The sequence below is a fragment of the Thalassophryne amazonica genome, chromosome 7 (assembly GCF_902500255.1).
Source record: "Thalassophryne amazonica chromosome 7, fThaAma1.1, whole genome shotgun sequence".
Taxonomy (NCBI): domain Eukaryota; kingdom Metazoa; phylum Chordata; class Actinopteri; order Batrachoidiformes; family Batrachoididae; genus Thalassophryne; species Thalassophryne amazonica.
In genome coordinates, this window is record NC_047109.1 from 48,464,245 (window position 1) to 48,488,591 (window position 24,347).

Consider the following 24,347-nt stretch of genomic DNA (forward strand, 5'->3'; position numbering starts at 1 on the left):
GTTTGACCTCTGTCATTGCAACAAAGATTATGTTACAAAGTATTGAGTTGAACTTTTGTTATTGACCAAATACTTATTTTTCCACCATGGCAGGGGTGGTGGCCATGTGGTTAATGCGCTTCGTTTTAGTTCAGAAGGTTCCGGGTTCAAATCCCATCCCTGCCACATTTCTCCATGTAATGTGGAGTTGCGTCAGGAAGGGCATCCGGCGTAAAACCTGTGCCAATTCAACATGCAGATCCACCTTGGATTTGCTGTGGCGACCCCGAGTGCAAACAAGGGAGCAGCCGAAGGGACTTACTAACTTACAAATAAATTCTTTAAAAATCCTAGAATGTGATTTCCTGGAATTTTTTTTCATTTTGTCTCTCATAGATGAAGTGTCCCTATGATGAAAATTACAGACCTCTCTCATCTTTCTAAGTAGGAGAACTTGCACAATCAGGGACTGACTAAATACTTTTTTGCCCCACTGTAAATGTGTAAAGTAATGCTGGAAAGAAAAATAAAGCAATTTGGAGCTGATGAGAGCAACTGTTTTTGGTAATTTTGGTCAATTTGACAAAAATCCACTCTAGTATTACCCTGCTAATCATGTGAACAATATATTGCCCAAACAAAAATAAAAGTTCCCACTGCGTTTTCCAGAAAATACTCTAGTATTCTCAGGCATCACTGCTGGTACAGTCCCTACAGCACCTTTGTTCAGACTTCACAGTGAGTGACCAAACCTCCCCAAGTGTACAAAAAAAAAACCCACAACAGTGCACATTTAAGAAACAGGTCCTTCACAGGCATGTTTCTTCATGCACCACTGCAGAAAACTCTTACATGACCGTCCTGGTCCCTAACGGTTTCTGCTTCTGGTTGTGTGCCTCATCTGGCTAAACACCTGCACTGCACACTGCAACTCTCAGCACACAGTCCATGTCTGTTACCCTCTTGACCTCTGAGCAACAGTCCGTCCAAGCTTAATGCAGTCCATTCACTGCCGCTCTGCTGCTGCCTGTTTCGCTTCATGCGCTCTGCCCTATTTAGCAATACTTTGCTTACACATGTCCACAACTACTCTCACGAAACGCAACAAGGCAGAAAAATGTAGCACGTGCAATGAAAGAACACAGCACTAGTCCTCAGTTTCTCCCTGTGACACCCACAAGAGTTCACAATCACTTCAGTCTCATCTGAGATGTGGAAGTATAGGTCTGGATGTGATAATTATCCTGTCACTTCGCTGTCCTGGTTTGGCTCAGGAGAGATGCACTGAGGTTTATCTGGCGTCATTAACAGTGTAGTTTGTAGCTGTGCTATTGAGGCTACACGGGAATCATCAACAGACATACATACAGACAGCAAGAACTGTAAAATCATAAGAGATGAGATTTCACAAAAGGTATGCACAACCCAGCCTCCGTACATGAGGTTTCAGTGCAACAGCACTACCAGAATACAGAAGTGACATGCAAAAGTACTCAGGTCCAACACATTGTTGAAGAATTTTAAGTCGTGGTTGGGAAGGCATTGGTCCATCCCTACCTCCTGAAAGTAGCCACCTATCTGCCATGACCAGGTGATACATGGGTGACTCCTTAGCCTTTTCCCAGTTGCTGGGTCCTCAACACTGCAAGGGTCGTCCTTATTATTGGTCAATTTTTATTAACTAATAGTACAATTGCATATTAAAGGACAGTATTACTATTGCTTATTAAGAGTACAATTAGGGATGAAATATATAATTGAACTTTAACCACGTGTTTGCATAGACAACCAGCTGCATCGAGAAAGGAACTGTACACACGCTTATGGACAATGTGTGTTATCAGATGATTCCACCAGGGCATGCCAGTAGGCACACTAAGAAAATCATGCAGAAGTTCTGGATTTCTATGGTGTATATAACAAATTTAAAATTCGACTTATTGACAGCTGTTCTGACGAAGACAGTATTTGTTGCTGTGCAATGGCAGTACGGTTCATACAAATGGGGGAGGGGGGTAGTGAACTCTGTCACCAGTGGTGGGCACAGCTAACCAAAACGTTAGCTTCAATAACCAGTAATTCACTAACTGAAAAGTTAACTTTTACAACCCTAAACCGTTAAATCGCTAAAAAAAAAAAAAAAATCGCAGAAGTTACAGCTAACCAGTAACTGCTAACTTTTAGTATTGGCTCGGTACACTGTCGGCTACTGATAAGACAGTTTTGTGTTTAAGCACCTTCAAGACTTCTGCCTACTGTGTTTGAACAGTCATGGACCAACAACTGTCCACTGTGAGGCGCGTGTGTCTGATTGCTGTATTTACGTGGACGTAAATAAAAACACATATTGCCGTGGTGGCGACAAGCTGCAGCAAGTGAGCGCGCGCACGGAGCGGACACTGACAGCCCCCCAGGTTGAAACGGGCCGTCAGATCAGAACACGCAGCGGGCAATCTGACCGTCACATCACCCACATCAGCTCTGTTCCACATGACGCGGTGTCTGAGCTGTGGCGCACCATCCACAAGACACATGGCCGACTGGACGCACCTGACCAGTGGATGTGGACATGATCAGAGCCCACTGCTTCTCTGTGACCCTGGGTCATCACCAGAGGAACAGACGGATCATATTTGTATTGCTTGCTTGATAAATGCGGTGTTTTTATATGGTGTGGGATTTTTTTTTTTTTTTTGGTAATACTTGCATGTCCTTCGTGATATGAGTCAGATTCAAGCAGCTTTCACAGAACAGCTCCATAGCTCAGTGGTAAAGTTGCTAACTGGTAATCCAGAGCTCTTGAAAGGCACGAGTTTGCATCCAGTGGGTGGTGTTTTTTTTCTCTTTTCTTTTTTTAATTATTCCACATAAGCAGCGAGATGTGGTTCCACACGTACAAGCTAGTTTTTATTTTTTTATTTATACCACATAAGCGGCGCAATGTGGTTCCACACGTATCGGCTGGTTGTTATTTTTTTATTTATATCATACAAGCGGAGCACTGTGGTTCCACACGTACCAGCTGGTTTTTATTTATTTTTTTTATTTATACTACCATGTGGTGCACCTGGCACTGTTCCTGCTCGAAAGACACTGGCGCGTGCACGGACTCTCGCACCGGGTTCGTGCACGCCTGCCTGTTGGCGCGATGCTTCGTGCGCTAATTTTGAACTGTTTTGCGCTATTTTGCCGTTTTGATCCTAACGTCGTCCAAACTTCGCACTATGTGTGAAGGGGCCATTAACAATGACCATAGCCATAACCTAAACATAGATGAACACTACCTGATAAATACACTGCATTTATATTGCACTATAAACTCAAAGCTCTTTACAACTATACCTCACAAACACCCATTCACACTCACACACACTGATGTCAGGGTGCTGCCATGCAGAGTGCTCACTACACACTGTGAACAACTAGGGGATTAAGGACCTTGCCCAAGAGCCCTTAGTGATTTTCTGGTCTGGCTGGGTTTTGAACAGAGGATCGATCCTCTGGTCTGAAGCCCAACTCTTAACCCCTAGACCATTAACTCCCCATGATGTGGAAATGAAGCAGATAGCTCTGTGAGTTGTTATGGGGCAACTATGCATTTGTCAAAAAAAAAAACATGTTTCCCCACATATCACTAAGTGATTTGAAGGGGTTACCAAATTTGTCACAAGGCAATGCAAATGGGCACTGACCAAGGGTAATACTGTATATGATCCACTGGGAGTGAGACTGTTTGGTTAATTTTCTTATCAACACTGCTGGTATTGGAAAAGCATTTCCAGTGGTGTGGCTCTGGGTGTTGGTCCCAGTTTTCAGCAATTCGGAGCCCCTAACATTTTCAAAATTAAGGGGCAAGGAACCATTTTTGCAATGGTTGCCAAATCCATAAGGACCAGTGCCATCCTCATATTAAGCCTTCTCACCTACGACCATTAGAGTGTCACCTCTGGGGTAGTGGTCAACCACTGAGTGAAGCTGTAAATAAGATTTCTCCCCATGAGACATCAGTCACAACAGTCCAAGTGTAGACTGAGAGAAAAAACAAACCATCCAGTGATTCAGTCTGATCCTCATAATATGCTCATTGACTAAGGTGACATCTGACACCATTGGAATTGGAGCCAATCTACCATAATCAGTGTTGCCACAGTTACTTTGAAAAAGTAATCCAATTACTGATTCAAGATTACGCCTTGAAAAAGTAACTTAGTTACTTTATTGATTACTCAATTTTAAAAGTAACTAAGTTAGATTACTAGTTACTTTATTAATTACTTTTAGCAGCTGTCGACAACAACCCCTCTGCCACCTCAACATGAAAATGATAACCTGTTTTTTGTCAATACTCACTTTATAGTAACATTTTCTTGACTTCAATGAACATAAATACTTGTTTTATAAAAAATATATATATAAATAAAGACATCTTTCTTGGCCTCATATTTAACTGTTGACAGCACTGTAATGGTAAAACTTACAATTTCTAAACTGCATTGTTTATAAAGGTAACTATTAAACTCTTTGTAACATTTTTCTAACATTTAAATAATTTCTAAACATTTTAGTTGTTGAAATTATTATTATTATTCTTAGTATTAGTAGTAGTAATTGTATGAAAAATGTCTTCAAAAGTGGACCTTTAATCTAGGGCTGTTGTGGGGAGCGATGCACCCCCACCCACCCATGCTCTCTTCCCGCATGGATTCACCCCTGGCTTGCTGTTTGAACAGAAGAACGGATAATGTTTATTTATGCAGAAAACATGACCAGACTAACAGGTAAGAAAGTTTTTATCAGTGTTTTTACATCATGTCATCCTCGATAGTATTTGCGTGTCACGGATCAACTGTTTTTAATGAGGACACGAACAGAACGGCGCAGAGTTTTAAAGGAAAAAAGTGTAAAAATGTCCTTGTAAAACCGTAGCGCTTGAGCATCACCGCACTTTCAGTGACAACTATTTTCAACTCCGAGCTGAGATACACAGTAGATGCAGCTCTGCGCAGCAGCTCGCTGAAAGGGGACAGTTCAGACCTCCTGCTGCATCTCATCAGGACACCTGTTTTAAAGCTGCAATCGACCCACAATACAAAAATAATAGTGATGCACAGTGACTCAGAGAAGTAACTTTAATCTGATTACTGATTTGGAAAGATTAACGCGTTAGATCACTCGTTAGATTAGAGTAACGCGTTACCAGCATCACTGCCTACAATTGCCACTCCCTCAGTGGTGCTAGCCGGGTCTAAAGGTGCGTTTACACATAAGCAAGATGCGTTACGAATGTCATTTTCCTGTCATTCGTGACACATTCCTGACATTCTTAACGTGACTTAACGCATCTGAATAGGTTTCTTAATAGTGCGTGATATTCTTGATATTCTTGGAGCATGTTTTTGCCTGTCAAAAAAATCTTCCGCAAATGTCACACACCACCCTCATTTCGTCTCATGTCGTGGAGGTCGCAACTGAGCGTATTGATCCATCTTGATGAGTAGTGATCCTTAATAGAATGTGACAACGTTCGTAGTGGTTCCTGTGATCGTTCTTGGAGCCCAAACTGTCACGTGTTATTACAAAGTGACACGGAAACTGTCAAGTTTTGATACGACTTGTAACGCGGCATCACATTTCACTGCGCGCCACGACAAATCAGTTTTCTGTCACGTGCACGCAATTAAACTCGGCTCCACAGCGTTCAGTTTGATGCAGTATGCCGAAGAGGAACAGTGACACGAAGTCAGCCAAGTGTCGTTCCACAGTTCCTGCTGAAGCTCCTCAGGACGCTCCTGCAGGTGTTCCACCTGCTGTTGTAACCGATGAGCAGGAGAACAAGTCTGAGCCAGAGGAACCAGAGAAGCGAGAGGAGACTCGCATGCAGCCAGACATCTGCACCTCCTCCAATCCGGGGGAGGAAGAAGCGCGCGCATAATTAAACCCTGCTGCACCGCATTCAGTTTGACTGCTGACACCAAGTTGGCTAAAAGTCTCATTTCAGTGCTCTTCAGCGCGCTCCTGCAGGTGTTCCACCTGCTGCATGCGCCTGATGTTTGGGAAAACACGCGAGATGAGAGCCGCATGAAGCCACTCATCTGGCTCTGTCCGTCTCCTCCTCTCTGCACCACTCCAAGCACAGAGCCCAACTACGCATGCAGTCACAAAGTTCTTCTGAAAAACTGGAGCGATCTGAATTCAGCTGGATGAATATGGGTGTGTGTGTGGAGACAATTCACCTCGTTCACAATGTGACAGAACTTAACGATGCGCTGTTATGCGCAATAGCGTGTCATAGCGCACAACAACGCGGAACATTATTCTTGACCGTGTGTAATGGTTCCTGATAATTCTCCAGCAACATGTGCCATTAATCGTAACGTGTGGTTACAGGTTGCAGCAGTTCCTGAGGACACCTGACGCCTCTGCCTCAAATAATCACATTTGTGATCAACAGCCAAGAATGTGTACTTTGTGGCATTCGTGACTTTTCGTTATGTGTAAACGCAGCATTACAATCAGTATAATCACAGTGACCTGCAGTTTGTTGTGATCCAACAATAGGTTCCATTTGTGAGTAATGGGTGAGGCGAAGAGGATTTGACATTTGACCCGTATTTTGAAGCATGAAGAAGATGAGAAGATACTTAGTATTCATCAATCATCTGTTATGAAGTGTAATATTCATCATGGACTGCAGAAGAAGGTAAACTATGACGAAGAGACTCTGTGAAACACAGTGCCAAAACCTGTAGTTCCTTAAATGGGCACTTGAGGTTGGCACTGAACACAAATAAACATGTTTAAAGGTGGAACCCCCCCCCCCCAAAAAAGATTCTGGTACAGGGGATGATTTTTTTAATCACTCTTCAGGAAAAAAGGAAAGGAAAAAAGTTATGCTTAATTATGAGTATTCGCCCTATTGACATATCCCATAATCCCTTGCGCGCCAGAGAGTCTGCAGTCAAACAACATAGAGAATCCACATGATGACAACTGTAAATGAATATTATACTACAAAAATGTAATTTTTTATGCTTTTCATCACGTTAATAAGAGACTGCTGCATGATACCCTGAAAACTTGCTAAAAGAATTATAACAAATAATCTGTGTGCTATGTTTAATCTGCGTGGAATTTAATAAACGCAAACCAAATTTCAGACACATTATATATATTAGTCTGGAACAAAGAGGACAAACAGTGTTGTAAAGAACAATAATCAAGATGTTAAAGAGCAAACTTCACTTTCCCCCAGAACGACATGATCAGGAAGCGAGCGTAACTCACAGCAACTCCCCTTGAAAATAACAGAGAAAGACAGCCTGTGATTCTCGCATGTTTACATAAAACAAATGCAATAGCAACGTCTATAAACCCAGAGAATATATTCATGAGAGTTTTAGGCACAATGTAAAAATAGTTTTCTGTTGCGATGTTAATGGTTTTGTCTGTGTGCAGCGGTTAGAGTGCAGCCCGATCAGAGTGTTTCAATGCAGTGCTCAATGTTACTGAGATCTCGCAGTGCAGCGACCTCTCCGAGGTTTTGCAGGATTTGAAACGTCAATAGGGCGAATTGTCCATTGAGGGACAGCTAACATTCAGGCAGCCTGCCACTAGGAAGACTGTAAGCTGCAATAATATTTTTTGGAACTTTTATCAAATTACTTGTACCTTTTTTAGTACACGAATACATGATTGTGATGTTGGATTCAGCAAATTCTTATAAATGTGTCAATGTGTAAACCTGCTGACTTCATGTGATGTACAGTGCATCCAGAAAGTATTTAGAGCGCTTCACTTTTCCCACATTTTTCTGTTATGGCGTTCTTCCAAAATGGATGAAATTTTTTTTTTTTCCTGAAAATTTGACACATAATACCCCATAATGACAATGTGAAAGAAGTTTTAGATTTTTGCAAATTTATTAAAAATAAAAACTAAGAAATCACATGTGGTGCACCCTGTTTCCACTGGTTATCGTTGAGATGCTTCTACAGCTTAATTGGAGTCCACCTGGGGAAAATTCAGTTGATTGGACAAGATTTGGAAAAGCACACACGCACACACCTGTCTACATATAAGGTCCCACAGTTGACAGTGTATGTCAGAGCACAAACCAAGCATGAAGTTAAAGGAATTGTCTGTAGACCTCTGAGACAGGATTGTCTTGATGCACAAATTGAGGGAAGGGTACAGAAACATGTCTGCTGCATTGAAGGTCCCAATGAGCACAGTGGCCTCTATCATCCTATGAAAGCTGCGTTAACATGACTACAGATAGGAAAGGCTTTGTAACTCATGATGAACTGGAGAAAGCAAACAAATTTAATGTTTTTTTTTTCTCAGGCTTGAAACTCAGGACTTTTTTGGAATGCAATCATTTGTTACAGTCTCTTCCTGTCACTGAGTTTAGGTTGGCAGTTGACCCCCATAAAATTAAGTTACTGTTTAGTCAGGTTTGTAGGGGTAAATCCACAGGCCAATTGCATTTCTGCTCTTGTTTTAAAGACCTGTGCAGAAGCATTCACTCCAGCTTGGTGCCCAGTTTTTCAGCAGTCTGTAGGCACACACACAGTACCTAACCTCTGGAAAAACTCTACTATTATTCCTGTTCCAAAGAAACCTTGTCCAACTGAGAGCAATGACAATAGACCAGTAGCGATAACTTCCGTGGAAGTTAAATGTTTGGAGAAATATATTATTTCCATATTGAAAGCCAACATCAGCTCTGAATTGGATCCACTGCAGTTTGCTTACAGACATGGGAGAGGTACAGATGATGCAATTAACAGTATTACCCATCTGACCCTAAAGCATCTTAAGGACCCCAAGGCTTATGCATGCCTTTTATATGTCGATTTTAGTTCTGCTTTTAATACTTCGCGGCCTCATCTGTTGATAAGCAAATTGTCTCAGATGAATAGATCCGCTCATTGTGAAATGATTTTATTCTTTTTTAACAAAGAGAACCCAGACAGTTAAAGTAAACAATACAGTCTCAGACTCCAGATTTATCAGCACAGGAGTACCTCAGGGTTGTGTGAGTTCCCCTGTCTTGTTTAATTTATATACAAATGAATGTAGCATTCGTCTCCCCGGTAACCTTATTTTTAAGTTTTCTAATGACACTGCCATCCTCAGTCTTTTGCACAAGGACAAAGATCCCTCATCTTATTTTTCTGAGGTTGAGTCTTTTGTTAAGTGGTGTGATGCCAATCACCTGCTTATAAATGTAAATAAAATGCAGGAGATGGTTCTAGATCCTCGGTCTGTTAGGGACCAGACTCCACTTCTAGTTCATGATGAAAAGAAAAAAAAAAATCATCAGTGAAGCTCTTACAGGAGTTCACTTAGATAATCTGTTTAGTTGGGAAACTCATATTGATTATTTAGCTGTATGTTTACAACAAAACTGTATTTTTTACGTCAACTCAGGGTGTTTGATGTTGATCAGGAAGTTATGTTTTTATTTTATCAGGCAATGTTGTAGAGCATCAATAGAGATGGATGGCAGCTTGGTATGGGAACTTATCAGTTCAGTTGAAATCAAAACTTTCTTGTCTGGTGCAGACTGCCATGAAGGTTTTGGGGAGGACTCGAACCTTCCCCTTCAGCCCATCTATGAGCAGTCTGTCTATAGGCCTATAGGCAAGCAAAGAAAATACTCTGTGATCCATCCCATGTCCTCCATCAGGAGTATGAACTTTTACCATCTGATAGACGATACAGAGTCCCAAGTGCAAACTGAACAGATACAAGAACTCTTTTGTTCCTACCTCAATTAGACTCCTGAATGCTGCAGGCGTTGTCCGGGAGCAGCGTTAGGGACTTTGTGCATGGACATGTGTCTGCATGTGTATATTTATATATACACACACAGCTGTGTGTGTGTGTGTGTAAGTTATCTATTTTAATCTGTTTTTTATCTGTTTTATTATGCTGTTTTAATTTTATATTATATTATGGGTAATGTGCAATATGCTGATGAATTTCCCATAGGCATGCAAGCAGTGTATTGTTTATTGTTGTATTTATTGATTTTTTTTTAAACAGAAATGTTTGCAGAGTCCAAGACAAATTTCCACTTGGGGACAATAAAGTGTATCGTATTGTATCATATCATATTGTATCTTAAATTAATTACATTGTTAGGATATATGAAAAAGTTGCAAGTATAGTGTATTTTAAATTGTGGAATTAAACAGGATAATGTCAACATAACTGCAATGAGTAACGTATGTAGAATTTTCAAATTAAATCAGCTTCAAAGTATTCAATCTTGTCCTGAAACCTTAGAGTTTGGATGGCAGCTGACTAGTTGAACACAGCTCTTACTAAAGGACTGGGAAACTAGTAGATTGTGTTCATAGCTATGAGTAAAACTAAAATTGTGATAAATTTGAGTACAAACAAATCTGCTGCTACAAATGTCTCCTGAATGTGCACCAATGTGTCCAAATTAAAGATTTGCTATCATTACGGGCTGTGAATTGTTGTAGTTATTGTCTGGTATAATAAGGTTGACAGTAAAAATGTAAGCTTTTGTAATTACAAGCCATTTGGTTATTCACATTTCATTATCACCTCAGGCAGCCCAAATTTTGATTTGCCTTTTCTTTTTTCATCTTTCCATTTGCAAAACCAAGACTACTGTTTGCTGTAATCAGTACGGTTATAACTATTGATTCTTATCACAGTGTTCAACTGATAATTTTTGCAAAGAGTTGCGTACTCAGATAATGTGTTTAACTGAAACAGAGATAGATCATTGTTAATTACTTTTATTTTTAGTTCTAATTTAGTTCTAATTCTAATTCTTTATGAGCAGAGTAAGGCAGATGAGGCAGAGCGATTGGCGGATATGGTCAATTATTATTTAACAATATTAAGTACACATGCATGGAAATTTCTCAGAGAAAGCCTGCTTCATAATTCACATCTCCACAGTCAGCTCTAATGCCATTATAGTGTGATTATGGTCCAAAACCAATATTATTCAAAGCAAGCAGCGGTGGCCTTGGTAACCACTGGACCTAGGCTTTAGAAATGAAAGAAACTGAAAACTAAGTTCATTTATAACTTCACATAACTTCAAACCCACACATATGATGAGCGAGACGGAGAGGAAAGGAAGACATGTCTGCTTCAGCTACGTTCATACAAAATCCTTTCGGCAGGGTTGTGTGGCATTCTGATGGTGTGAAACTGCTGTGAAATAATCAGCAATTCATGTGTTGTCAGTGTGAGAAACGCATTACTTCAACACAGAAATTTACTCAATGAAACAACTACATCTGATATTTGAACACAATTTACTTTGCTCTCTGTTTTCCTTGCAGCTACATTTATACATCTTTTCTGCAAGGTTGCATGGAAATGCACCTTTGAGATTTAAAAAGTAACCAATATAAAACAGTCAGAGAAGTAATGTCTTATATGTATGATTTTCATTTTGGTGCAAAAATGGTCTCTCTCAAATCAATCAATCAATCAATTTTTTTTTATATAGCGCCAAATCACAACAAACAGTTGCCCCAAGGCGCCTTATATTGTAAGGCAAGGCCATACAATAATTATGTAAAACCCCAACGGTCAAAACGACCCCCTGTGAGCAAGCACTTGGCTACAGTGGGAAGGAAAAACTCCCTTTTAACAGGAAGAAACCTCCAGCAGAACCAGGCTCAGGGAGGGGCAGTCTTCTGCTGGGACTGGTTGGGGCTGAGGGAGAGAACCAGGAAAAAGACATGCTGTGGAGGGGAGCAGAGATCGATCACTAATGATTAAATGCAGAGTGGTGCATACAGAGCAAAAAGAGAAAGAAACAGTGCATCATGGGAACCCCCCAGCAGTCTACGTCTATAGCAGCATAACTAAGGGATGGTTCAGGGTCACCTGATCCAGCCCTAACTATAAGCTTTAGCAAAAAGGAAAGTTTTAAGCCTAATCTTAAACTTAAACTTAAATGTAGAGAGGGTGTCTGTCTCCCTGATCTGAATTGGGAGCTGGTTCCACAGGAGAGGAGCCTGAAAGCTGAAGGCTCTGCCTCCCATTCTACTCCTACAAACCCTAGGAACCACAAGTAAGCCTGCAGTCTGAGAGCGAAGTGCTCTATTGGGGTGATATAGTACTACGAGGTCCCTAAGATAAGATGGGACCTGATTATTCAAAACCTTATAAGTAAGAAGAAGAATTTTAAATTCTATTCTAGAATTAACAGGAAGCCAATGAAGAGAGGCCAATATGGGGCGCAAATACACATTCTCCTCATCTACAATCAGCCCAGCATCTGCTACCATCCAGCAGGTGGCAGATGTGTGTATGAACTATTGGAACGATCTGGTGTGTCAAAGTTCACAAGATTTTTGTGAAAATGTCATGATACGAGGTCTGTCCAAAAAGTATCGTACCTTTTTATTTTTTGCAAAAACCATATGGATTTGAATCATGTGTGATTGCATCAGCCAAGCCTGAACCTTCGTGCGCATGTGTGAGTTTTTTCACGCCTGTCGGTTGCGTTATTCTCCTGTGAGCAGGCTTTGAGTGAGCAGTGGTCCACCCCTCTCATCGGATTTTTATTGTGAATAAATGTCTGAACGATTTGGAGCTTTGTTGCATCAAATTTTTCCAGAAACTGTGAGAGACCTCCAGGTGGACACCATTCAGAAAATTTAGATGGCTTTCAGCGACGATTTTATGGTGATTACACAGATTAAGGAGTGCTCCAGCCGGTTTAAAGACCGCCCACAGCGTCTGAGAGCGCGGCGCGCTGCGAGCGCCGATCGACAGGTTCAAACCCCGCTCAAACAAGCAGATCATTTCCAATGTGAAGGCTTTGTTGATCCGGGACATCGTCTAACTTTCACAAAAAAAGGCAGAAGGCGTGGGTATCAGCACTTTTTCGGCACATTCTACTGTTACAGGAGTTTTTTTCATGGAAAGAGAAGCGGAGGATTGTGCCACCATGCCGCTCATGGTGCAGGACAAAACCACCTCCGTGTTGGTCTCACAAGACGGCTTTCAGATTGCTCAGACGGCTTCCGGTTGCTTTTCAGTCGTGTGAGTATCCGAGAAATTGTGCATGAGCTGGACATGCCCCAACATGTCCTGTGAGGCTTCATCACGGTGTTGCTTTGCGCCATGCGGCTCCGTCGTGATGCGCGGAGTTCCTCCGCTCCTCTTTCCATGACAAAAACTCCTGTAACAGTGGAATGTGCCGTTCATTTCTAAACTGGATGCTGTCTTGATCCGTTATGTCGTCTGAATTGCGGAGACGTGGACATCAGCACTTTTTCGGCACATTGAGACAGACGTGTGGAGGAACTCCGCGCGTCGCGGCGGAGCCGCATGGCACAAAGCACCGCCGTGATGAAGCCTCACAGGACATGTTGGGGCATGTCCAGTGCATGCACAATTTCTCGAATACTCACACGACTGAAAAGCAACCGGAAGCCGTCTGAAAGCCGTCTGAAAGCCGTCCTGTGAGACCAACACGGAGGTGGTTTTGTCCCACGCCATGAGCGGCACGGTGGCGCAATCCTCCGCTTTTCTTTCCATGAAAAAAACTCCTGTAACAGTAGAATGTGCTGAAAAAGTGCTGATGTCCATGGCTTCTGCCTTTTTTGTGAAAGTTAGATGACATCCCGGATCAACAAAGCCTTCACGTTGGAAATGATCTGGTTGTTTGAGCGGGGTTTGAGCCTGTCGATCGGCACTTGGAGCGCGACACGCTCTCAGACGCTGCGGGCGGTCTTTAAACCAGCTGGAGCACTCCTTAATCTGTGTAATTCCCATAAAATCGTCGCTGAAAGCCATCTAAATTTTCCGAATGGTGTCCAGCTGGAGGTCTCTCACAGTTTCTGGAAAAATTTGATGCAGCAAAGCTCCAAATCTTTCAGACATTTATTCGCAATAAAAATCCGACGAGAGGGGTGGACCACTGCTCACACAAAGCCTGCTCACAGGCGAATGACGCAACTGACAGGCGTGAAAAAACTCACGCATGCGCACGAAGGTTCAAGCTTGGCTGATGCAATCACACGTGATTCAAATCCATATGGTTTTTGCAAAAAATAAAAAGGTCCGATACTTTTTGGACAGACCTCGTATGTCATGCCGGTGTTGTGATCTGATCACCGATCAGACCTCAACCGGCGCTTTGATCAGGTCTCCGGTCTGATCAACTCGGTCCCCCAGTCTGCCATGAATGAATGATGCGCTGTGACTCTTTAAACTTTTAAAGCACCGGTCAAAAATCAAACGTGACTGGCCCTTTGATCGGTTCCCCCATCTGATCAGTCAGAGCTGTTTGAAAGTCCCCATCAGATCAGTCAAACGGGGGGGATCAAAGCCCCTGTCACAGAATGATCGCAACTGATGCTTTACAAGTTTAAAGAGTCGCAGCGCTTCATTCATTCACGCCAGCGTTTACCACAGCCATCAGTTGACTCAACAGCATTCTGGTTGCAATGAAATTGAACCACCAAGGTAAAATAAAATAATATTAAATTACTCTGTTTTTTTATATGCACCACACCATGCAGTACCGATCTGAATCACTCGGTGGAAACGGGGCTATTGGTATACGCTGGTTCATCGTCGAGGTGTAACAGCTGCATTAATTTATTAGACGTATGCCAGCATTTTCAGTACGATCCGCATACGCAGGCTAAATCATCAAGGTGTGACAGGGCCTTAACGAAATGACGACAACCCCATATGGGTACAAAGAACCCAACTATATTGCATGTTAAAAGACAAATGTTCTTTTCAATGAGGCAGACCTGAGTTGGAAAATATTTCATTCAATGAGGTTCAGCCGAGTAGGACATATGTCAGACTGGACCAGGATTTCACTTCAGTTGGCATGCAAGTTGCCAATGCACAGCTGAGAAAACCCTGTAGTATGTGAGGAAACATGTTGGCATTCCTCAATACTGCCAAAGAGTCCTACAGATGTTCCAGCAAATGTTGATTATGGCTTCCTTTAATTCATCCAACTGCCCATCATTATAAAATTGTTCAGTGGAAAAAGGCAGTGGCCTCTTCTCTCCTCTGCCCTACCTCCATTTTTCCTATTGAAAGACCTGCTACAGATGATTGCCCTTCTCTGTCTTTTTTCATTCATCGCATTTTCTGCCTCACAGGTACCTTTTAGGGATGCACAGAATCCCATCAGCCAGTAACACACTGTGGCAAGAGGCCACACGGGAAGCTTTTCATTCCCACTGGAGTGTCCCAAGAGTTGGAAAACTGTCAAATTCAGTGTGCACAATTCTGTTTCAAAACACAGTCACACACAGTTTGAAATCAATCCAGCAGGCAAAGCCACAAGTGAGTACTTAATTATGTAAATTAGAGAGGCTTTAGATGAGCCCAATTGTGGAGATCAGCAAGGAGAAACTTTAAATTGAGTTAAAGCAATCTGACTAACCATATAGTGAGCAAAACCTGCAAGACACTGATGTGATATTTATGGACACAGATATTATATTCCAATTCTAAGGTGGAACTATGCCAGTATACAAAGGTATATCTAAAAAGGAAGAGTGAAATAGGAGAGTAGAAAAGAGTAGAGTAGAGCCACTTAGGTGCTTGGTCTTGAGAACCAGGGATGGTAGGTTAAAAAGCATTTTTATCCCATGGGAACTATCCCTATCCACCCAAGCAGCTCAAGAAATGGTCAACCGGATTCCTGCACACTGAGTTAGTCACTGCAACATCCTCTCTTGTATCCGGTGGCCACAACAGCAAGATGGAAGTGATATTGTAGGTGCTGGTGCGGACATGGTCTTGTTGTTGAGATGTTGTTGCACATTGTCTGGGGGCAAGTAATGGTTGGCTGTTTCTGCTACCTGTGTTGTTGTTACAGTTGGACAGTACACTGGTGTAAATCATCACAGGTGTGATAGTGCGTCATGATGTGGTTTGCCCAATACCACTAATACTGTGAGAAATCAGTTTTCCCTCTCCCACTGTACAGAACCAATGGCAGAACAGGAATATTTTTAATGACACCAGTGAAAAATAGCACTTATGAAATAACAAAAATAGAGCCAAATGTTGATGTAATTGGGAACAATAATCATTTCAGCGTAGGTCTGATCAGCACATCAGTGCAGAGGCTGTGATGATCACAGCTGCAGATGGAGGTGGCCAGTATCTTCTTTTTTGTGTTATCCTGAGCTCCACACCTGAGTCAAAAGATTTGTTATATACGTTTCTTAGGACCCCTTCACACATAGTACGAATGTGGTCGAATTGCGCATGAATTGCGCATGAAGCAGGAATGGTATGCAATACGTGTAAAATCGAAGCTGCTGCCAACGCCTCATACACCTGTTGCTACAACTATTTGGCACTTAGCTTGGCACTTAGAAAATGTGTGGCCATTCGTGCCATTAGCACAAAAACAGTGAGTAGATGATTACTTTTGATCTCGATGTGAAATTTGTCTAAGTGCCCCCACGAGTGTGGAGTTGCAAAGCAACACACATGTGGTGCATGTGTCTTGCACGTGTCGCGCCCCCTCCCTCGCTCCCCCAAAAACATTCATACAACATTCCTCCGTGAGGTGCATGTCTCTGCCTGCTGTCCTCGTGGAAATACATAAAAACATACGTACATATCGCTTTTGCGATGGGCTGGAGGGCGTGCACATTGCGCACATTGACAGGCTGTCCCAGCTGGAATGGAAAAACAAAAAGCACGCTCCTGCCACAAGCAACTACTGAGTTTGAAACAACAAAAAACTCTTGTAATTTCTGACGGTACCTGAACGCAGCAGCGTTCTGCGCGGCGTTCACATGGACTGATCAATTTTCTGCTCTGATGATATATTCAACCATCTTTACACTTATATCTATTACCCCTTTTGAGAGTTTTGTGTTATGAATCAATATATATGGCTTAGAAAATATAGATGTGGACTGTATATTGTCCAAAATGACCAACATTCTTCAACCTGGATCCTCACACTGAAAAATGACATTGAGCTCAAACCCAGAGCAACACCTTACATGAAGGTCCAATTCTGGAATCTAATGCAGAGAGTGTCTGAGTGCCTGCTTACAGCTGCACTCAGCTCCTACTGTCCAAACTATGAGAGACCAGCTTCCTCCTCTCGTGGCCAGAAGTCCCACTAAGGTAGGGAACAACTTTGCCAACTTGAGGCCAGTCCTAGGCCTACTTGTGCTTATTCTTTTCCACCATGCACATTTACTTCAATGATGCACTATTATTGTTAAAACCTGCCAGAAAATTGTGTTATTATATTGGTGCACATTATACGAGGTCTGTCCAAAAAGTAACGGACCTTTTTTATTTTTTTCAAAAACTATATGGATTTGAATCACGTGTGATTGCATCAGCCAAGCTTGAACCTTTGTGCGCATGCGTGAGTTTTTTCACGCCTGTCGGTTGCGTCATTCGCCTGTGAGCAGGCTTTGTGTGAGCAGTGGTCCACCCCCCTCGTCGGATTTTTATTGCGAGTAAAATGTCTGAACTATTTGGAGCTTTGCTGCATCAAATTTTTCCATAAACTGTGAGAGACAGTTAGGTGGACACCATTCGGAAAATTCGGATGGTTTTCAGGGACGATTTTATAGGGATCACACAGATTAAGGAGTGCTCCAGCCGGTTTAAAGACCGCCCACAGCGTCTGAGAGCGCGGCGCACTCCGAGCGCCGATCGACAGGCTGAAACCCCGCTGAAACAACCAGATCATTTCCAAAGTGAAGGCTTTGTTGATCCGGGACGTTGTCTGACTACCACAGAACTAGGAAGAAGACGTGGACATCAGCACTTTTTCAGCACATTCCACTGTTACAGGACCCCTGACCTACATTCATGCAAAATCCTTCCCACTGGGTTGGGTGAACTTGTGACTATGATGTTTGAGATGTGGAATATTACTGACAACTACACCTGCTCCTACTCCATCATCAATTCAGCACTCACTAACCATCCAGCAGGTGGCAAGACATGTCTATATAATATTAAATTATCAAAAAGCAGTGTAAATGTGTTGAATTAAGCAATGTGCTAGAATATGTGTTGGGCAGGGGTGATGGCAAAGTGGTAGGTGCACTTGATTTCAGTGTGGAAGGTTCTCTGTTCAAACGCCACCCCTTCCATGTAATTTGGAGTTGCATCAGGAAGGGCATCTGGTGTGGTTTATCTTACGCTGGGTGTTTTCCTTGTGAAATAGGATATACTCAATATTTTTGGGTGTTATAACTCATCATCTGGCAGGCTATTACTAAATCCAACACATTTTAACTGTTGTTTTTATTGACATGTACTTTTTTTTGTTTAATTTTAGTTAATGTATTCAACAGTTTTGTAGAACTTAAAATCTATTCAGTTATATGTCACTTTGTTGCCACAATTTTTTTTAAGTAACCATTGCTCAAAATTTTTACAGTGCAAAAAAAAAAAAAAAAAAAAAAAAAAATTTAAGGGTTTGTATTGCATATTCAAGGAATCTCTATGCAAAGACAATATATTGCCAATTTTTTTCCTGTTGCATTGGAGGTTTTGCTTACAATACTCATGTCAACAGAGGAGTGAAAAATTGATAAAAGGAGAATAAGATTTCCAACATCTTACAGAGTTCAGGTCCAGGCTGTTCTGCACCCATTCCTTGGCATCTTTATATTCATCAGTTAACCCCATGATGTACAGTGTGTCCAGGGAATCAATGATGGAAGCTCCTCTCAGGCCACCTGTAAAATGCACAAAAGAAATCATGTTAATATGACTGACTCTTTGGAACTTCATTCCTAGTCATGTAAAGTGTCACTGCACATGCCGATGTGAGAAAAATCTTGCTTTATTTTGTGTGGAAAGTGACCACTGTACATGCCATTTGTCATCAGAAAGGCAAAACATGGATAATCCATCTCTATCTTCACTGTTTTGTGAAAGTTGCAGACTGATTAAGTGCTAACACAGCATGTTTTGGGGTTTAACAGTTTCATGGTAATGTTGCGTAATTGCCATCACAAATCCCTGAGCAAGGGAAGGAACCTCACCAGGTAGCATTCTTCTGTTTGGACAATACTTCCATAATAGCAAGAACATATTTACATATGCAGAAAAGGTATCTTACCAAATCAATAATTTCCCATTACAAAAGGAGAATATTTGTAAGGTAGTTAACCCTAAATCTCAAAAGTTCCTGTAACAAACAGCATCTATGATTAAAAATCGAACACGTGTCGAGTAATGGTATTTTCTGCAATGATGCTGAATGGTAGTACTTAGCATGCCACAGATGAAAAGCATATCATTCTGAGATTAAAGGCCTAAAGCTAAAAATGCATCAGCCAATGCAACATGAAAGTCATTTAGGAAACAACGCCTGCAGGAAAGAAAGAACTGATGCATTGATGATAGCAAACATTTAACAGCTGTTGCTGGATTACATGTAGCGTGCTAACTCCCGCTGTTTGATACATGTCTGACTGTCGTGCTGAGTTTGAAATATGTGTGTGTGTGTGTGTGTGTGTGTGTGTGTGTGTGTGTGTGTGTGTGTGTGTGTGTGTGTGTGTGTGTGTGTGTCTGTGTGTGTTTGTGTTCATGAATCTCATTTGCAGATATTCATTTCTTTTCACAGATTAAATGAGAACTGCTAGGGGGTGTTTATTCTGTCCTCCTGGCCTTATGAGAGATCACACAGCCCATTTTCATTCACATGACCAAATATTACAAAATGCAACTGAGCCTCACAAAGACAGCTTTGCACAATTGGAAAATAAGCACTGTCCTTTAATGAATTATGGTAGAAGAATTGAAGGGAAAAATAGGATTTTGGTAATTTAATAACAAGAATCTGTGACTAAACAGGCCGCGAATCAAAGCTGCTTGCAGGCTCACATTGTAGATAACTATGGAAAAAAATGTAACTGTGTGGAAACTGACCTGGTTAACAGATAAGTAATGAAAATCTTTTTGTTCATCCCTCAGAACAACCTAGCGTACAGTAGATGGCTGGTTTGATCTGATGCAACCATGTAGCAATCCTTTGCATCAAAGACATTACTTCTTATCAAGAATTATTGTTGCAGCTGAAATATGCAAATGGAAAAAAGCACACCTTTGGGCAACAAAACCCAAATCTGGAAAATGATTTTTCTTCTATCATTTTTCAGGATTCTGCATTCTTATTAACTCAGAAATTACATTTATGTCTGAGGGAGCATGGCCTATGAAGTTGAGAAACATCTAGAAGGCTTATAGAGTCATTGGTTGATTTGATAAAGGGGTGTGGCGATGATGGAGATCCAAGTTGGCAGAGACCTGATGATTTTTGTTTTTGGTCACCATACTTTTATATGTCTTTCTATCCCATGTAATGTAGAGCAGGTAATTCACTGGGATAAGGACAGCAATTATCAATATGTTGAAGGGGGTTTGATTCCCAGTCACACGGCCGCACCTTCTCCTTGGACAAGGAATTTCATCTGCATTGTCCCAATCCACCCATCGATAGATGAGAACCACCCTTGGCTGGGAAAGTAACCTCTCTCAGAGTGGGATACCACCCAGAGAGAGTGGTAGATTCCAGTTCATGCAATGGAATCCAGAGGTAAGCACCTGTACCAACGGTCTTCAAGGACTATACAGAACTTTAGGGGAGGTGATGGTCTAGTGGTTAAAGCGTTGGGCTTGAGACCAGAGGATCCTCTGTTCAAATCCCAGCCTGACTGGAAAATCACTAAGGGCCCTTGGGCAAGGTCCTTAATCCCCCAGTTGCTCCCGGTGTGTAGTGAGTACCTCGTATGACAACACCCTCACATCGGGGTGAATGTGAGGCATTAGTGTGTAAAATGCTTTGAGCATCTGATGCAGATGGAAAAGCGCTAAATAAATGCAGTTCATTTAACTTACTTCTTTTTCTTCTGACTGGTTGTGATGGCCATACATCTATGGTTATGGGAAATCCTTGGGTATAGTTACTGAGGGGGACTCATATGAGGGTGTACTACTTGTATTTTGAGTGAACATTGCTTATGACACACTGGCCATGTCGTACACATGCCTCAGCAATTAGATCTCCAGCAACTCAATGAGGCCAGTGGGATGCCTTCCTATCATGTAGCTGCTGCACATAAACTGCTACTTTTGGCAGATATGGAGTCATCATTGGTCTGCGTGTCTGCTAATTTGGATCCTGGGTAGTTTCTGAATAATAATAATGTCCTTTATTTGTCATTGTACATACAATAAAATCTGTCCTCTGCATTTAACCCCTCCAAATTACAGTTATACACAATCCAATCACTCGGAGCAGTGGGCGCCAGAGTCCAGTGCCAGGGGGCCAGCCTCAGATGTAGAGAAGCTGCCTTGGTCAGGAGCAAAGAAAGGAGCAAACCCTAAATAAGAAGGTTTTTGATTGTGGGAGGAAATCGGAGTGCCCGGAGAAAACCCATGCAGACATGTGAAGAACATGCAAACTCCACACACAAAGGGCGTAAAGTGATCCCAAAACCTTCTTTCTATGAAGCATCAGTCCTACCCACTACTGCCAGGTGGCTGAATGTAGCACCATCCATCTTAGACATGAGTGGTCCTCTTACATTAGTGGATGTCTTGTTCAAACCTCACCCCTGCCACATTTCTCCACATAATATGGAGTTGCATCAGGAAAGGCATCCGGCGTAAAACATGTGCCAATTCAATATGCAGATCCACCTCAGATCTGCTGTGGTGACCCTTAGTGAAAACAAGGAAGCAGCCAAAGGGACTTACTTTTAATTTATAATTGCATGATAGTCAGTGGTCAAAATTTCCTTTTTTTGCTACAGTTTGTGCAAGCACTCCTTGCACAAACTGTGGTTCCAGAACTTACAAGTCAATCTGCCAAAAGACTAAATTATAATGAGCAACATTTTTTCCCCCCCAGTTTTTAACATTCAGCTTTTTGCCCATTAAATACACTGAATGTGATTTGGTCAGTCAGTGCTCCACTGTTTTTTTCCACATTTCTCATCATATATCCCCCCACAGCATTCTAAATTTGAGCAAAAATATTTTTATGTACCAGTTTGATCTAACGTAGTGCTCATCCTACATTTACATTACATATTGTTACATATTATTTTGAAATTATGAGGAAAACACAAACGCTCAACAGCTTAGGTAAAGAAGTGGTGATAAAACCTGTAATATATGTATACTATGCTTGTGTTTTGATATCCAGACATTTGGTGTAATGCATCATTCTGCCCCACTGATAACAACACAAAACAATAAATCTGTGTTACAAAAAAGAATAACTGGGGAGCCATTGTTGAACCGAGGTATCGATTGCCTACTATCAAGAGGTCTTAAGTCTATTTCACTTAAAGATGGACATTCACTACATAATGATGCAATGTGATTGTGCATCAATGCAGGATCATATTTATGCAATGCACAAATATAATTCAGAATAACTGCAGAACACAGCTCACACATTATGGTGCACCTGTATCCTCACAGTGAGTAATATGTACTTCCTGCAGGAGACAAGCATCGAGAATGAACTAGAAAATAACACCATAGCTGACAGGCATTATTATGGGTGTTTATGTGGATAATAACAAATACAGAAACACACTTAATGAGCACAGAATATATTTAAGATAGATGTACGCAACCAGCACATGTCTATATACTTTAAAATAACAGCTATATAACATTACAACATGTACATTATGATGTTATACAGAAAACAAGACACTGGACATATCACAGATGTTTTAAACGCACTCCACCTGCTGTGTTTAAGTCTCATTTCACCAAGACATTTTCATTTTCATTTCATTTTTCATTTATTTATTTAAAAGGACAACACATACTAATGAACACATAAGTGTAAATATGTCAGATTATAGACATGGGCTAATTTCCATTTGTAGTCCCTGACATACTATAAGAATTAAACACTTTACAGTAAAAACACACAAACATCACAGGAGCTTACAATACAAGAACAGACTACATTACATAGGGATCACTAACTACTACTACAAGACACAGACTAGACAAAAGACAGGAAACAAAAGGACACTGACATGATCTGAGCATGAAGGTTAGTTTACACAAACTCAGTCAAAGGAGGACACACAGTTAAAAAACAAACAAACAAACAAAAAAAAACTACACGTACAATTTAATTAGAATAAGTTAATTAAAATTGCAAGTCTAATTTCATACATTTATATATTTTAAAAACCATAACTTTAAGAACAATAACTTATAAAGTGCTGTAGTGCACTGCACATTCCCTACAGTTCTTAGTTTCTACAATTGAGTTGATAATGCTCACATTTTTTATTTGATTTGAGCCACTCCTTTAAGTGACTTTTGAAGGCTTTAAAGCTTGGAGCCTCTCTCAAGACAGAAATCAAGACAGATGTTGGTAATGCATGTTGTCCTCACACCTTGTGATAAGACTTACATTTCTGTACAATCCTGGCAAAACATGCTTTTATATCTCATCATTGTGTAGTGAGTGGCCCACTTAACACTCTTTACCTCAAATTCAAATATGTTTGCTTTTTGTCAGTGTCTCTGAAGTAAACCATTAGTTTCATTCTTTAAATCTGTAGATGAAGCATTCAATATTTTTAAAATATTAAAATTCCACAAATACGTTTTACGTTTTAAATAGATTACTTGATGAGGTCAGTGGGGAAGTCAAAAGGTAGACTAAAAACAGATGAGTGACTTCACTTACTTCATGAATATTTCAAGAATCACATGCAGAAAGCAATTTTTTTTCCAATCTGTTTTTATTTCTTAGAGATTGATGGCACTTGGAAATGTTCATGTATTAAAAAAGTTCATATATCCATCCCCGATTTGTCAAAAGAAAAGGGTATATTTAGTTCATCCAAGTACATGTAGCATTTGGAAATGAGGCGTTGTGAATAAAAATGGCTGGAATTACTCAATGTGATGTTTGTCAGCCCCCTAAAGTTAAAGTTTAACACCTACACCACAAGCAGTCAAGCATGTTTTCAAGTTTCAGAGGGTAGGATTTAGGGGTGTTTATTCAAATGGAATATAGCATTCATAACTAGTGTTCATTAAAGTAAAATTACCTGCCACAGTGAATCAATGTGCTTTCATAGGCTTACAGACCTGCTGACCTCAAAGGAAGTCTTGGAGTTATGTATTATATATACATATACATATATTTTGACAGGAATCTGTCAAAAACTGAACTGCTTACAGTGGAACCATGGCTAAAAAGCTTTGCTGAAAGAAATCCAGAGGGTAAACATGGCCTTGTGTGTACCTGAAAATAAAGTAAACCATTTACAGTAGCTTAATATAAAACAAAAGTAAACTGAAGTAAAAGGTTCCATGAATAAATAATTAAA

The 24,347-nt window shown here is 41.0% G+C and overlaps 1 protein-coding gene across 2 annotated transcripts in view; it reads right to left on the bottom strand.

Annotated features, from left to right (window-relative positions):
- The window catches only part of LOC117513878 (mannosyl-oligosaccharide 1,2-alpha-mannosidase IA), an 827,748-nt gene that overhangs the window by 336,960 nt on the left and 466,441 nt on the right, over nucleotides 1-24,347 (bottom strand). For both annotated transcript variants that reach the window (XM_034174114.1, XM_034174115.1), the window contains exon 3: nucleotides 18,583-18,698. In XM_034174114.1, coding sequence (XP_034030005.1) covers nucleotides 18,583-18,698 — 116 coding nt within the window. The remainder of the gene's footprint in view (nucleotides 1-18,582; nucleotides 18,699-24,347) is intronic.